Source organism: Mastigoproctus giganteus, chromosome 10 (genome assembly GCF_048544385.1).
Source record: "Mastigoproctus giganteus isolate SK-2022 chromosome 10, ASM4854438v1, whole genome shotgun sequence".
Taxonomy (NCBI): domain Eukaryota; kingdom Metazoa; phylum Arthropoda; class Arachnida; order Uropygi; family Thelyphonidae; genus Mastigoproctus; species Mastigoproctus giganteus.
In genome coordinates this window covers 214243160-214259565 of record NC_143584.1, presented here as the reverse complement: position 1 = coordinate 214259565, position 16406 = coordinate 214243160, and the positions used below count along the sequence as shown (strand labels likewise).

Genomic DNA, 16406 nt, shown 5'->3' with positions numbered 1-16406 from the left:
AAATCACATTATACAGAGGCTAATTTCTGACAGATAAGTTTCAGAAAATTGGACCAAGTCATAAAAAATGAAATGTCTTTACTCTTTAATGTACAAGAAAAACAAGTTTTACCTGAGGCAAATTTCAAAAATTCGTTTTCCAATTTTAGACTGTATGTCCTGGACGGTATCTCTTAACTGCTTAGCAATAGCCTGACCTCTCAAGGAATCAACATTGAAATTATTTATCCGAGCAGGAAATATAAGAAAGGCTATGATTGTCATATCATTTCCAGATGACTGTAAAAAAAGTAAAATAATAAAATAAAAGATTAGCCATAGTCTTGTTCTTTTATTACTGCAAAATACAAATACCATACAACTTATCTACATAATGGTCTTAGAAATCAGTTTCCACATTCACTGCCAAAAATAGCTGAAAATTTAGTGTTTATAAATTTATATAAAACTTTCTGACAAAAAAAAAATTCTTGTCAGAAAGTTTTATATTTATTTATAAATATAAATATTAATATTATTTCTATAAAACTTTCTAACAAGAAAAAAAAAGCAAATTATACCAAGCTAAGCTAAGCTAAACTAAACTAAACTAAACTAAACTAAAAGCTAAACATACTTACAGGGCCGAAGTTTAATTGTATTTTTTTATTTATTTTATTTTTATGAAAACCCCAAACACGAAAGGTATCAAAACCTATAGTACTTAGTACCGTGCATGGGTTGAAGGAGAAGTATTGGGGGGGATGCTGTAAACTTTGCTCTAGAAACTAAACATGGGTTTCACCACTTCAAGCCTCCAATAAGCAAAGTGGTGGTATTTCACCGGTTGATGAAAGTCATCTACCATACACACAAACAAAAATACTACAAGCTCTACAAGTTACAAAAGTCCTTTTCAATAGCCCGCAACAGACAACATCTACGCTTCGCACATAGCTGTAAAAGCAATCGAATCATACCTAAAGGGTTCCGCTACAAAGCCCCGTTCCACAACTCTCGCATGGATCATGCCTGTTTTAACTTCAGTCTATGCACATTAAAATTGTGGATAACCCATCTCCACCATGAAATCAAGAGCGCTGACTACAACAAGTCCAGACTGTTGCAACACCTGCAAGATAAGGTCTTGCCTATCATATTTACGAACCTTATACATACCATCTGTCATCGGGCTAATCAGATCTCTGATACCTACTGTTTACACTAACAGCACAAATTCATAAACTTAAGCATAGAAATTAACTCCTTAAAGGCAAGCACACGTTCAAATGACGCAACTTCCTTCATCTTGAACCTAAGCAGCAAACAACTATCCACTGAACAGCTCGATGTCTTATCCAACGGCATGAAGTTCGCCGTCATACCATCTAAACCTCCAGTCACACAGCTCGTTATGGGTATAGAAGCCAGTATTACCAACCTTCCCGAAGAAACTGCCAAGAGATCCGTTTCAGGACTGCCGCAATCCTCTGCAGCACTCGGCAAACTTACTCAAACCTTAACCATCGTGAACATGCCGCCCTATCATCTATAAGAAAAGACAACTCCATCGTCGTACTTCCTGCTGATAAAGGGCACAGGACCATTGTATTAGACCGATCAGCCTACCGAGAGAAAGCCCTGGCCCTACTACTAGACCCAAACGTATATGAACCTCTGTCTGATCCACCCATTAAGGTCTTGAAACGTCTAGAGACACATGTCAATAAACTCATCCACACATGGTTTAAAGAAAAGAAAATCTCAACTACAACTCAGCACCTTCTACATTTTTTTTTTTTTTTTTTTTTTTTTTTATGTAAACCACAAACACAAGAGGTGTTAGAACCTATAGTACTTAGTACCGTGCTTGGGTTGGAGGTTGAAAAGACGAAAGAAGATATTTGTTGACATTGGACTTGAACTTCTGTAGATTGTAATTTTCAGGAAATACGTATGAAGGAAGGTTGTTCCAGAAAACGGCAGTTGAATGAATAAACGAGGAAGATGAAAAGTTGGTTCTGTGAGTTTGAAGTTGGACAGTAAATGGATGTTGGCTGGTGGCGGCACATGTTCGGACTGTTTCGAAAGAGAGAGCAGGAATTATAGAAGCTAATTCAGAAGAACAGTACCCATGGAAGTATCTGTAGAAGAGGCATGCAACAGAAACAGTATGTCTATGAGACAGCGAGTGCAGAGACTCTGTTAGAGATGAGTCATTAATTAACATAACTGCCCTCTTCTGAATGGAATCAAGAAGCCTGAGAGAGGTTTTGGGGGCACCACCCCAGATGTGGGAACAATATTCCATGGCAGGGCGGATTTGCGATTTATACAGAGTGAGCAGCTGTTTGGAAGAAAAGTAACGCCGAGAGCGAAAGAGAAAACCAAGTTTTTAGATGCAGAAGAAGCAATATTTGTAATGTGCTTGTGCCAAGAGGGATTAGAAGTCAGGGTAATCCCCAAAAGAGATATATCATTTTGCCTAGAAATCGAAGTGTCACTAAAGATAAGCATAGGAGCAGAAGAATCCTTTTTGCAAGATATAAGACAAGACTGAGTTTTAGAAGGGTTGAAATCAACTAAGCTGTCTTTGCCCCACTGGAGAATTACCTGAAGATTGGTATTTAAGGAATTGGTAGCAGATTTTCGAGAAGTTGAAGCTGATTGAGCAGGACAAGGTTTCTCAAAATGGAAAGTGGAATGCAATGTGCTATCATCGGCGAAACTATGGATAGGATTTCCAGTCAATGGAAGAAGGTCATTAATATACAAGAGGAAAAGAGTGGGGGATAGAACTGAACCTTGGGGGGACACTGGCATTAGTGGAGAAGTTAGAAGACAGAGTCATCTACCATCACCCTCAGTGAGCGATCAGAGAGAAAACTGGATAACCAATTACTAAAAACAGTTGGCAAACCATAAGATGGAAGCTTGTTTAAAAGACCTTTATGCCAAACACGATCGAAAGCCTTTGAGATGTAAAGAGCAACTGCTTAGGTTTCACCAAACTTTTCCATTGAATTAGTCCATAAATGGGTAACATAAGCCAGAATATCACCAGTGGATCAACATTGACGGAATCCATACTGGTGATCGTTGATTAGACGGAAGGTTTCTAGGTAGTTTAAGAGTTGGCGGTTGATTGATTTCTCCATTACTTTAGAAAGAGTAGAAGTAATTGCAATAGGACGATAATTGGATGGGAGGGATTTGTCACCCTTTTTAGGAACTGGCTGGATTTGAGCAAATTTCCAAGCAGAAGGAAAAACACCTTTGGAATAAGAAAGTGAAAAAAGGTGGCAAAGAATAGGGGCAAGTTCAAGAGCACAGGTTTTAAGAACAATTGGAGAAATACCATCGGGACCTGGAGTTTCTTAGCATCAAGATTCATCAAAATCCTTCTGATATCCTTTTGACGGAAGACCACAGGAGGCATTGAATGGAGCGTGTTGGGAATGGTGGAAGGTGTTTCACCAAGATCATTAATACATGAGCTGGAAGAAAAATTGATGCTAGCAGGTCAGCTTTATCCTTGGCTGAAGTGACAACAGAACCATCTGGTTTGGACAGAGGTGGAAGCAGAGATGGGCAAAAGTTGCGGCCAATAGCTTTGGCAAGAGACCAGAATGCTCGGCTACCATTAGGGCAAGAAGCAAGTTTTCTACTCTTAGCCTGTTCAAACTCTAGTTTGGACTGATTAATAACTGCTTTACAATTGTTGCGAGCTTTGGTGTAGGCAGAAAATGAAACTGAAGAATTAGAAACAAGCCAATTATGATATGCAACATTCTTCTCTTGAATAGCCTTAGAACATTTATTGGAAAACCAAGGTTTAGATAAAGGACGAGATTTTAAAGTGGAGTGTGGGATAAAGGATTCCATTCCTGCAAGAATAATTTCACTGACACGATCTGAGCAAACGTTGACATCAGAAGTTTTGAAACAGTAATCAGACCAAGGAAAAGAAGAAAAGACGTCTCGCAGGTCATCCCATTTTGCATTCTTGTAATGCCAAACAACACGAGGTTGGGAATAGCCATGAGATAAAGGCTCCATTGGAAAAGAGACAATCACCAAGTTGTGATCTGAAGTGCCTAAAGGACCTCTCACTTCGACCGTGTACTTAGAAGGGTTGTTTGTGAGAAAAAGATCAAGCGTATTGGCTGTACGATTAGGATTGTCCGGTATGCTTGTAGGTAAATGAACAATCTGTTCTAGGTCATTAGTAATTGCAAAACCTCAGCATCTCGACCTGCTGGGTCGGTGTGACTAGAAAACGGAAGCCAGCTGGAGTTGTTAACATTAAAATCACCAAGGAAAATTACCTCACTGTTAGGAAAGTTGGACTGGAGAAAGTCAAGTTGCAAAGAGTCAAAGAGCTCCAAGTGATTAGTGGAGTTGGGAGAACGGTAGAGACAACAGATGAATTTGACACAGTGAGGTAGAGAGATTTTAAGCCAGAGAAGATCAAAGAGAGGAGATTCCAAATTGCCAAGTCTCTGACAGGGAATATCAGAACGGACATATGCACAAGTACCACCTTTGAGGCGAAAGGAATCATACAGCGAATAATTTGGGCATCTGAGATGAGCAGTAGTTGAATCAACCGATAACTGAGATTCTGTCAGAAAAAGTACATGGGGTTTGGCAGACTGCAAGTGGAAATGGGCATCGTTGAGATTAGAACTGAGACGACGTATATTTGTGAAATGAACTAGGAAGTGCTTGGGAGGTTTAGATCTTTTCACAGATAAGCTTGCTCTATTAGTTTGACAATTCATGATGTATTCAATAGTAAGAAAAAGTGGGTGGGACATGTTGTATGAAGTAATGAAATTTTTGGATATGGTATACATGTGGTAAGAATATACCCAGATCCTTGACATAACGTGGCCTCGACAATGCTCCCCGCATACACACTACTCGGACTCCCTCCAGTCACTATCTGGCAGAGTAGAGGTAGCAAGATTATACACTAGCTGATCCGGAAGCCTCCTAGAGAGTTACCAATAGGTTCGGTCCGGTGTACTAACTAGCGGCCGGCCTGCAAACACCGTTTTAGAGCTGTACCCTCGAAATGTAAGGAATATTGTATCTCGCCATGACATTCATCATAACCTCAAAGGTCATCAATCATACTGGATGATGGAAGAGATAGGGAAGGGTTGACCGGAACTTAGCTCTAGAGACTAAACATGGGTTCCCCCACTTCAAGCCTCCAATAAGCAAAGTGGTGGTATTTCACTGGTTGATGAGAGTCATCTACCACCTAGTACTGCCTGATAACATAGAGGGGTGGCGTTCCTCCATGTGGTTTGGGCGCCACACCTCGACCCCTGCTTACGTTGGTTCACACCTGGGTGGTCACCAACCATGTACTCTTGCATGGAGGTTATACCCAGGATTACTAACAGTCCCACCATCGTGAAGGTGCAAGCAGAGGATTTGGCTGTCACAGACCGTCCGGACTTCTCTGAAATTGGGTCCACTTGACTTGAGTGTCACCCGAATATCAGTTCCATCAGTTTAGACTCCCAGGTAGCAAGTACAGCTTGTCTGGCATATCTGAGAGAATGTCTGTGACAACCTCAAGCACCAAGTTGCTGGATGTTCCAAGTGACTAATAGAATTTGATCCCAATATTCAAAGTAGTCATGGTGGGGAGCTATTTCTAGGGGCCAGGGTGGATCTGGTTGGTCTATTTCTTGGCAAATGCCATGATGAATATTCAAAGTATTTATTAGATCTTGCTATCTTATTCCAGCAGGTTTGTTTTCATTTGGCTTATTTTTATAAAATTGTGCTAATGGTGGATAAAAATATATTTATGGACAGGATATAAAGATACATTCTGAATTTCAACTGCATAGCTGAGCAGTAGTGGGGATTCACTGGCTTCTATATAAAGGGTTTTACTGGAAATGTTTTTACTGAAAAAGAACCCCCCACCCAAAGGAATTCTCTGGGCACTGTTGAATGGTGTTCAATTTTATAAGAATGCTATTTCTAGCAGAATCATAAACAGAAGTTCAATTTAAATGGGGAACCGATTAATGCACAATATAGATGTAAGCAGGGTGTAATGATCAGCATTCCATGTTTTGGAAAACATACATTTAAGAATGTTTAATTTTTTAAACAAAGTATGTAAATGATGATATGTGCTGCAAATGTGAGTTGGCTATCTAGTATTACACCAAGAAATCAGACAGAGTTGGTTACTGTGATTAGCTGACTTTTTAACCTTAATTCTGGTACAGGATGAGTCATACTTACAGAAGTGGATAACGGTGGATTACTGTTCTGATATGGTGGTAGCCATTATGTTATTTATTGAAATCTACAGTTATCTTTCAATGGCATGCATATTGACTCAATATTGTGAAACTCTCTGTATACAAATAAGCATCAATGGTATTTGGAATACCTTTGGAATACATCTTATTTATTCAAATAGAAAACAAAGTAGTGCTAAGTACTTATTCTTACAGTATGCCTTTTTCTTGAATTGAGACAGTCCATTTTTGTATTGTACTTGGAAGGTTCTGAGAATCAAAAAAAAACTTTGTACGAAGTGAGGTAATTGTCCCCTTACTCCAAAGGAGTGAAGGTCTTGTAGGAGGCCAAATCTCCACGTTGTGTTAAAAGCTTTTTTGATATCAAGACTTACCATAACTAAATGTGCCGACCGGGCTAGCCGAGTGGGTAAAGTACCTGCCCGGCAACCCAAAGGTCGTGGGTTCGATTCCCGCCTCGGGCTTGGATCAAAGTACTGCAAAAACCTTGGGAGGTGCAATATGGCCACAGAAGCCGATGCGCCAACAACTACCAAATCAAAAAAATAAAAAATAAAAAATAACTAAATGTTCCTTTTTGATAAATGTGTTATGGACATTTGACTCTATTTTGAACATCACATCAATGTGTGTAGATCTATTTCACCCTAATCTATACTGATTTTCATTCATTTTTAGTTTCCAGAAACCACGTAAGCTGCTTATGTACCAGTTTTTCTAATAGTTTTCCTAAGCAACTGGCGAGTGATACTGGTTGATAGTTCTGTAGGGCAGACTGATCATTTCCTGCTTAAGAACAAAGCAATGTTGCAGTGGGTATGAATTTTCCAATGGAATCTGATAACAAAAAATCAACAGCGAATTTAAGGCTATTTCATTTAAATGTTTTAACATAATGTTATATATTCACTCAGGATGTGAAGCACTCTCGGATGTTTCGGTTAAAGCCTCTATCAGTTCGGCTATTGTCAGAGATTGACTATAATCAAGATATAAGTTAGTGTTAAAAGATTATTTTATATCACTCAACTATCTTTTTGATATGTTGGAAAGATTGGTCATATGCAGTTACTGCTGGTGTCTTATAGAATGTTCCAGCAAGGGGGGTTGCTATCTCTAGAGGGGAGGATATGTTTTTTCTATTCTAGCTAAAAATTGGGGAGGATAGTGGTGGATATTTTTCCACTACATGACTGGGTAACTGCTTCTAGTATTTGCTAAATTATGGATTCGGTCACAATGTCTATGGGTTTATTTTGATAATATGATTGTTAAGAGAGATTGCTTGCAGAAAATTTTTTCCAATCTGCTTTGTAAAATTTCCAGGTTGTTCAATGTTCTCCGTGTAATGATCTTGATATTTTTAATTTGCAGATGATAGGAAAATGATCACTGCCAAGAGAGTCATTTAGTACTCTATGCTTGGGAGCAGAGTGGGGAGCATATAAAGAGGTCAATAGTAGAGGTGGATCCTGTTAGGAAATGCACACAAATATGTGATCCAGTGTAAAGTAAAGTTAGGTTTTGCCGATCCAGTAAGTTTTCTATGATTTGTATTTTTTTCTGTCCATATGAGTAGAACCTCATAATGGGTTGTGTTCGTTGAAGTTGTCCAGTAAACAGAGAGGAACAGGTATTTGTGCTAGAAGCTCTTTGGTAGTGCACGGATGATTTGGCAAGAGGTATACAGAAATGACAGTTAAAGAAATTCTGAGTGTAATATGAATAGCAACTGCTTCAATTAAGGTTTGAAGAGAGATTTGTCCGGATGATATTCTTGAGTCTATTAGAACTGCCACACCTCCGTGGGCAGAGGAAGTTAAATTTCTGTCTTTTGATACAATGTATAATTTTTAATCATTGGAGTAACCAGTGGGATTAATTTAGTTTAACACAAGCAGATAGTTACTGGGTCATATGAGGATATTAAACCATAGAGATAATTGATATTGCTGCATAAACCTCTGCATTTCCATTGAAGGACATGCTACATTATTTGTTTTTGCTAGAGGAAGATAAATCTGTTTTTTTTTTTATAAGCTGTTTGCTTATGCCAATAATTCTTACCTTTTTCTTTTTTTGGTAAAAAAAAAAAAGAGCATTTACAATCTTGACCTTCTACATTTGAAGCAATAGAGCATCCCATCTCTCTATCATCTTCTGCATAGAGATCAAATACTGTTTCATCTTGGTCAATTGTATCATTAGTATCCATAGCATTCCGATTTGCTTGCATCAACTGAACAATGCCTATCCTTTGTGGTTTCTTCGCTATTTGATTGTGTGAAGTGTTTTTTAGTGGAACTGTGATTGAGGTGTTATTTTATGGTCTTTCAGACATGGCCTTGAAGAAAAGGGATGGATGGTTTGAAAGTACAGATCTTGCCCATTCTGCAAATGAGTATCAGGGTAAAACTGACATCTATGTTTGCATTGCTATTTTCTGGTAATTCTGAATGGTAGAGGCATATATACACTCTGGCGTAATTAATTTTACTTATTTTTTTTCTTCTTGGTAGGTTACTTTATTCTCAATCTTATATTTTTGAATTTTTCCCCCCTAGTTTCCAAAGATCACATACTTTAAAGAATGCAGGATGCTCACTCTTTCAATTAGAACATTGGGAGATGTGGCAGTACATTCAGTTTGTGCATTATTTTCAGATCTGCAATTTGCACAAGCAGTATCACTCTGAAAAACTGTCTGGGAGTGTCCAAACTTCGGACATTTGTAATATCGTAAAGGGTTATGGGATGTACAGTCAGACATGGCAATTTAAGTAACCTGCTTTGATTGAGGTGAATTTAAAGGTCAAAATGATGTTGCATGTTGGAATTATGTTACTGTCTTAGCTGATCATTATCTGTTTTGCTTGTATCACTTTCTGATCTTCTTCAGAAGAGGATTATTTCCTCTTGTGAACAGTTTAGTAGGTTCTGTTCATTTATAACTCCCTTAGCATGGCATATAAAATGTAGAGAAACCTGAAATGGGATTCCACTTAATGATGTAAGCTTTAGTACATTCTCTAGTCATTTCCATATGATGAAAGGGGAAAGTCTTCCCACAGGCTAAGTTGACAAAGAGTATGTTATCAGGAATGCTGGTGGCTCTTGTTTGTTCAGGTCAGTTTTAAGTCTCTTTGAGAAAGAGAGGTCATAGTCTGTTTCATGGCTGTATCTAAATTGGGAGCTCTTCGGCTCTAATGGTGAATGTTCACTGGTATCCAATTTTACTCCTTTAGCTCTGGAGGTTGGTTTTACTGACCAGATTTCCAGACCAGCCACGTGAAGGCAAAAGCAATGCCAATCAGTGACCAAGTGGCTAGGAAAAATTAGTTGGTTTAGTTTTTAGTAAATAAAAGGAAAAAGAACAGAAAGTTAATTTTCCTCTTGGGCTTTAGTGTACTGCTGATTACAACAAAAATGGAAGAATTGGATATTAAACAAAAAAATAATATATACCTTTTAAATAGAAAGCACTTTACAGATTGCTGGAATTTGCTTGAATTCAGCATACAAAATACATATAAGAAACAGTTAAATATACATAAACATTTTATGTTATGTAGTGTCAACAATATGGTCACAAATCATGACAATATAAGCCCTAATAGATGCAAAAAAAACTTGTTTCATCTTTTTTCTTCAAGTACATTTATTAATTCAAATGTCTGGTTAGTTACCGACTACCAAATAACCACTGTTCTTTTTTTGGTTATAAATGGAAGTGATAAGGTATTTCAAGAAATGGGCTACTTTTAATGGTAATGAGCTTTGCTTCACAAATTTTGAGAACAGTATTCTCAGCAACTTCATTAAAGCCATCTTAAATTGTCAATCTTCGATAAACTGAATTTAATTCCAAGAATTAAATTCAGTTTATTGAAGGTGGGTATGATGTTAAGCAGAAATACACAAAATGCTTTGCTCAAATTAGAAGAAAGAAGCAGGAATAAATTTTCTTCATGACTTAGAAAGGATTTTAACTTTTCAAAACTGGTTGTTCCTTATGTGATGATGTAATTACAGTTCTTTTTCTGCTGAAAGTAAGCCCATGGCCAAAATCTGATGTCCACTTTTTCTCATTGTTACTCTTCTGCTTTTCTTTTAAGAGTTGGACCCTGATGTATTTTGTTTATGTTTTGGAATCTGATATAAAATCAGACATACAAACAGAAATGAAGGTTTCTAAGTGATCAACTCCTCTACATCCATGAGAATTTGTTAAAACTTTATTTATATCTTGCAATATATTAGATCCAACAGTTGACTTTATCTTCTGCCACTTTAAAAGAAACATACCATTTTCTGCCAGTGCAAACTATGAGTTCTTGCCAAAATAGTGTTACTCATCATTTAAACTAAAAAAATATGATAAGTAATCTTAGCGCCAAGAAAACCTTTCAGTCACCCAAAAATTTGATTCTATATTCCTTTGTGTTAAAGTGACATTTGAACATCTTCAATAATAACATAACAAGCAGCTTAAATCAAACTAAATCCATAAAGCTTTCACTCCTTTTCTTCCTCACTGACATAACTCATCATACATGTACCAAAATTGCAGTGCTCTTCTACAAGATAGGGATGAAAACCAAACCAAACCCTCAAGTTTGTATGTGCTCACACAAGTACGAGTATTTCTACATGTGATTGTGAGAAGGATAAAAACTTGTTAACAAATTAAACAACAGTTATGTTTTAAATACACAACTTTTAATACAAAAGGTAAAGATATATCATATTTAACATTTAATAATACAATAACATAAAAGAAATATATCTGACAATAACAAAATTTCACAAAATTGAAGTTATTTCATAACTGTCATTTCAAAAAAAAAAAAAAAATTTTTTTTCATTGCCTTAAAGACGTTAAAGGCCAATAAAAATATTTCAGATAGAGGATAAAAAGATTTTCTCTGGGGCACAGTCATTACACTAGCCTCCTAGTTGATATCCCATATACAATGAAGAATATACTGCAAAGAATTACATATATTACATATTCTTGTTAACTAAAAAAATGAACCCACCTGCATATAATGATTCAGCCTGGCTAGAGATTCAATAAATAAGTCTGCTCCTTTATTAGAAAATTCATAACGACCTGCTATAAAAAGATAGAGAGTCTTGTCCAGATCAAAGTTGTAATGCCTGTTGGGATAGAAAACAAAATGGTTTTTTATATGGAAAATGATCAGAAAAGATTAAAAAGATTTTTCTTACCATAAAACACTGTTTTCAGGAAATTTCTTATTAAGTAATATTTAAAAATGTGCAAATATTCTTGCATGTACACTAACGTCAGGAGCATTGTAAATAAATTTGATGAATTTGAAGTACTGATTAAGTCATGAAATGCAGACATTGTAGGGATAGCAGAGACATGGTGTCACTCAGAAATATGTGATGCTGAATTTGAATATGAGGAGTACAATGAGGGGTGGTGAGGTTATACCCTTAGTTAAGAAGCATATTAAATCTAAGGCGGTGCATCCAGTCAATATGGGTGACCAGTGCAATGTTGGGTCAGTTTGATGTGATATAAGCACTGGAAAAACAAAATTGAGGTTAGAAGTATGTTATAGGCCTAATGATATATATACAGAGAAATAGAGTGAGCCAGTAAACACAAATGTCTTATAAATGGGGAATTTTAACTTTCCAGATGTTGACAGTGATCACAGTGTACTAATGTGGAATTAGATTGAAGACAACTATTATTAAGGGTAAAAGAAAAGGCTTTTGCTTTCGTAAGGGTGACTACAATGGTCCTAGACAGTTCTTAAATTCTATGCAGTGGGACAAACTGATGTTATCAACAGCAAATTCCAATTGAGAAGCATTCATGGAAATAATCATAGAAGCTTTCATACCAACAAAGAAATACTGTTCAAGGCTTAGACCTATGAATGTCAGATGAACTATTAAGGCAAGTGATAGAGAAGAGTGCATGAGATGCATATAAATTATCAGGTGATTCAGAAGCTTATGGTAGACATAAATTAGTCTGTAATCAAGTCACAAAGGAGATTAGGCAAGCTATGGCAGATTAAGAGAAGTCTCTGGCAAATAATGCAAAGAAAAGCAGCAAAGAAGTCTATTCTTGTATTAACAGTAGAAGGAAGGAATTGAATCACAATGAGTCAATGGGTTAACTGTTCATGACCCTGCTCGAGATGCTGACAAATTTAATAGGCATTTTGCATCTAAATTCACACACGAGGAATTATTTAGGTGAGGAAATATCAGAAGTTTATCAAACTCTAAGGAGCTAAACGACTTTGTGATAACTGAAAGGAAAGTGGAAAAGGAATTGTTGAAGCTGAATATAAAAAGGCACCTGGGGTGGATGGGATCAATCCAATTACATTAAGGGAGGCAACAAAGGAGATAAGAAAGCCTTTAGCCATAATTATGAGAGCATCCTTGGATTCAGGGGAGATCCCTATGGACTGGAGGTGTGTAAATGTATCCCCAATTCATAAAAGAGGATCAAAAGATGATCAAAACATGAGTAATTACAGACCTGTTAACTTAACATCTGTTCCAGGGAAAATAATGGAGTCACTGGTTAAAGAAGTAATGTAGGACCATTTGGGCAGGCATGCAATTATACTTTGATATCATATATAGTAAGTGCCAGTTATAGTGTTCACTTGTTATTAGAATCAGCTGATTTATAGAATAAAATTTCAAAGAACCGATTCAAATCAATAAAATGTACTACACTCATCATTTATTAGAATCACACCTTCGGTTATAAGAATCAATTTTGAACGCCACTGTGATATTTTTCTAAAGCACATTTCTAGAGGTCACAACCATTAAACAATAAAAACAATTTGCAGTTTTCAGTTTATTGGGTTTTTTTGTTTGTACAGTCTGTTATAAATGGGTAGTAAACTCGACCTTATTTCATTTGCGATAATACCAATAGCTGAAATTCTGTGTATATTTATATTATTGTGATGAAATGTGTTTCTCCTTCACTGATATCTTCAATCATATAAAAAACATAAATAAATTTTCAGAATCTGCTCTTCATTCCCATATCTAAACTTCGTAAACTTTTTACATAAAAAGTTGTGTGTCATGTTAGTTCCTATTTGCACATGCCATGTGCTTTGTTATTGATTGACACTAATTTTTTTTTTACTGTGTTTTAAATTTTACCACCCAAAAAAAAAAAAAATGTCAGTGAACAGAAAGAGTGAATTTGAGTGTCTGGAATGAAGTTTCCGAAATCTGCATTAGCAACTGTTACAAAAAATGTGGATTAATTATTCATGATGGTCAGTCAGCTAAGTCACAGTACTGATCACGTTGAAAAGCCTGAAGACATTGGCAAACAGAAGTTTAATGACTAGGTGGACACAGTTGGTGATCTACAAATTACAACAGCTTTAACAGTTGAAGAAATTGTCTGGTCTGTTACTGATAATTTTGCCAAGGAGGAGGAAAATGAGGATAAACCCGAACAAATTCTAGTTACAAACCTGGCAAAATTGTGACACTATAGCCATTTTGAAGAGGGTATTGGAAGAAACTGGTGCAAGTGATTGTGAATATAGACTATTATGCAATATTGAAAAATCTATAAACTTGGTAGTGATAATTTAAAGCAATCTAAAATAATGTGACATGAGAAAACAACTGTTTTATGGCAAAGGAAAAAAAACAAAAGGAAACTGGATATAAAATATAACATATCTTTAAATTGTCTTAATCTCATTCACTAACCAACCAAAGTATCTCAGAATTAGACATTATGACACACGCCCACATCCTGTCATATCTAAATGGAATAGCCCATCACCTAATTTTGTTATGGGCTATTCCATCACAAATTTAGGCAATTTAGTGGTGGTTCAGAGTTTACAGGCACAGTTGCTACTATGGCCACTCCAATTTCAAACATTATAAAATATTAAGAATTTTGCATGTGTAGCCTGGAGAAGGAGAAAAAAAGTCAAACTTCACTCTGTTTAATACATTCAACAATTAGTGAACAGGTACTGTACTGTCAGCTGACTAAACAATTCAAGCACTGTGGAAGAAAAAATACCTTTTGTAAAGTAGGTGGCTGTAAGTTAAGTAAGTCCAATTCAGATTTCTGCAAGAGTGACATCCAGTTTTCTATTTGATCTTAAACTAGATCCTAAATTTTTCAGGGTTGTGTTCAATTTGAAACATTTCACAGTAGAACATCACTTATCCAAACTAATTGGGACCAAGGCTGGTTCAGTTAATCAAACAGTTCGGATAATCAAACATACATGAGATTTTATATGAAGCAAAGTATAATTAGGCCTACAATTAAATTATTGTATGCAAGGTTATTACTACTTTATTTTGAAATATGAAGTATTATAATAAATAATTGATTTAGCAAATGGTTTGTAAATAATAACCAAAACGTTTTGAAGAAACAATGTATATTATATTTATTTTGAACTTACCTTTGAACATTTTTTCTTACCATCTGTATGCCATATCCAAAAATTTCATTACTTCATACAGCATGTCCCACCCACCTTTACTTACTATTGAATACACCATGAATTGTCAAACGAATAGAGCAAGCTTATCTGCAAAAAGATCTAAACCTCCCAAGCACTTCCTAATTCATTTTACAAATATATGTGATGAGCATCGTTGAGATTCTAATCTCAACGATGCCCATTTCCACTTGCAGTCTGCCAAACCCCATGTACTTTTTCTGACAGAATCTCAGTTATTGGTTGATTCAACTACTGCTCATCTCAGATGCCCAAATTATTCGCTGTATGATTCCTTTCGCCTCAAAGGTGGTACTTGTGCATATGTCCGTTTTGATATTCCTTGTCAGAGACTTGGCAATTTGGAATCTCCTCTCTTTGACCTTCTCTGGCTTAAAATCTCTCTATCTCATTTTGTCAAATTCATCTGTTGTCTCTACCATTCTCCCAACTCCACTAATCACTTGGAGCGCTTTGACTTCCTCTCTTTGCAACTTGACTTTCTCCAGTCCAACTTTCCTAACAGTGAGGTAATTTTCCTTGGTGATTTTAATGTTCACAACTTCAGGTGGCTTCCATTTTCTAGTCACGCCGTCCCAGCTGGCCGAGATGCTGAGCCTTCTGCAATTACTAATGACCTTGCACAGATTGTTCATTTACCTACAAGAATACTGGACAATCCTAATCATACAGCCAACATGCTTGATCTTTTTCTCACAAACAACCCTTCTAAGTACGCAGTCGAAGTGACAGGTCCTTTAGGCACTTCAGATCACATCTTGGTGATTGTCTCTTCTCCAATGGAGCCTTTATCTCATGGCTATTTCCAACCTCATGTTGTTTGGCATTACAAGAATGCAAAATGGGATGACCTGCAAGATTTCTTTTCCTTGGTCAGATTGCTGTTTCAAAACCTTTGATGTCAACATTTGCTCAGATTGCGTCAGTGCAATTATTCTTGCAGGAATGGAACCTTTATCCCACACTCCACTTTAAAATCTTGTCCTTTATCTAAACCTTGGTTTTCCAATAAATGTTGCTAAAGCTGTTCAAGAGAAGAATGTTGCATATCGTAATTGGCTTGTTTCTAATTCTCCAGTTTCATTTTCTGCCTACACCAAAGCTCGCAACAATTGTAAAGCAGTTATTAATCAGTCCGAACTAGAGTTTGAATGGGCTAAGAGTAGAAAACTTGCTTCTTGCTCTAATGGTAGTCGAGCATTCTGGTCTCTTGCCAAAGCTATTGGCCGCAGCTTTTGCCCATCTCTGCTCCCAACTCTGTCCAAACCAGCTGGTTCTGTTGTCACTTCAGCCAAGGATAAAACTGACCTGCTTGCATCCCATTTTTCTTCCAACACATGTATTAATAATCTTGGTAAAACACCTCCCACCTTTCCCAACATGCTCCATTCAATGCCTCCAGTAGTCTTCCGTCAAAAGGATTTTCACGAATCTTGATACTAAGAAAGCTCCAGGTCCTGATGGTATTTCTCCACTTGTTCTCAAAACCTGTGCTCCTTAACTTACTCCTATTCTTTGCTGCCGTTTTTCACTTTCTTATTCCAAAGGTGTTTTTCCTTCTGCTTGGAAATTTGCTCATATCCAGCCAGTTCCTAAAAAA

General features: G+C 36.6%; 1 protein-coding gene across 1 annotated transcript in view; it reads right to left on the bottom strand.

The window, feature by feature from the left end:
• Glys (glycogen [starch] synthase) overlaps positions 1 to 16406 on the bottom strand; it is an 87257-nt gene that overhangs the window by 28123 nt on the left and 42728 nt on the right. The window contains exons 7-8 of the mRNA XM_090383956.1: positions 11318 to 11438; positions 113 to 279 (exon numbers count right to left, since the gene is read on the bottom strand). Of these exons, the coding sequence (XP_090240082.1) occupies positions 113 to 279; positions 11318 to 11438 (288 nt within the window). The remainder of the gene's footprint in view (positions 1 to 112; positions 280 to 11317; positions 11439 to 16406) is intronic.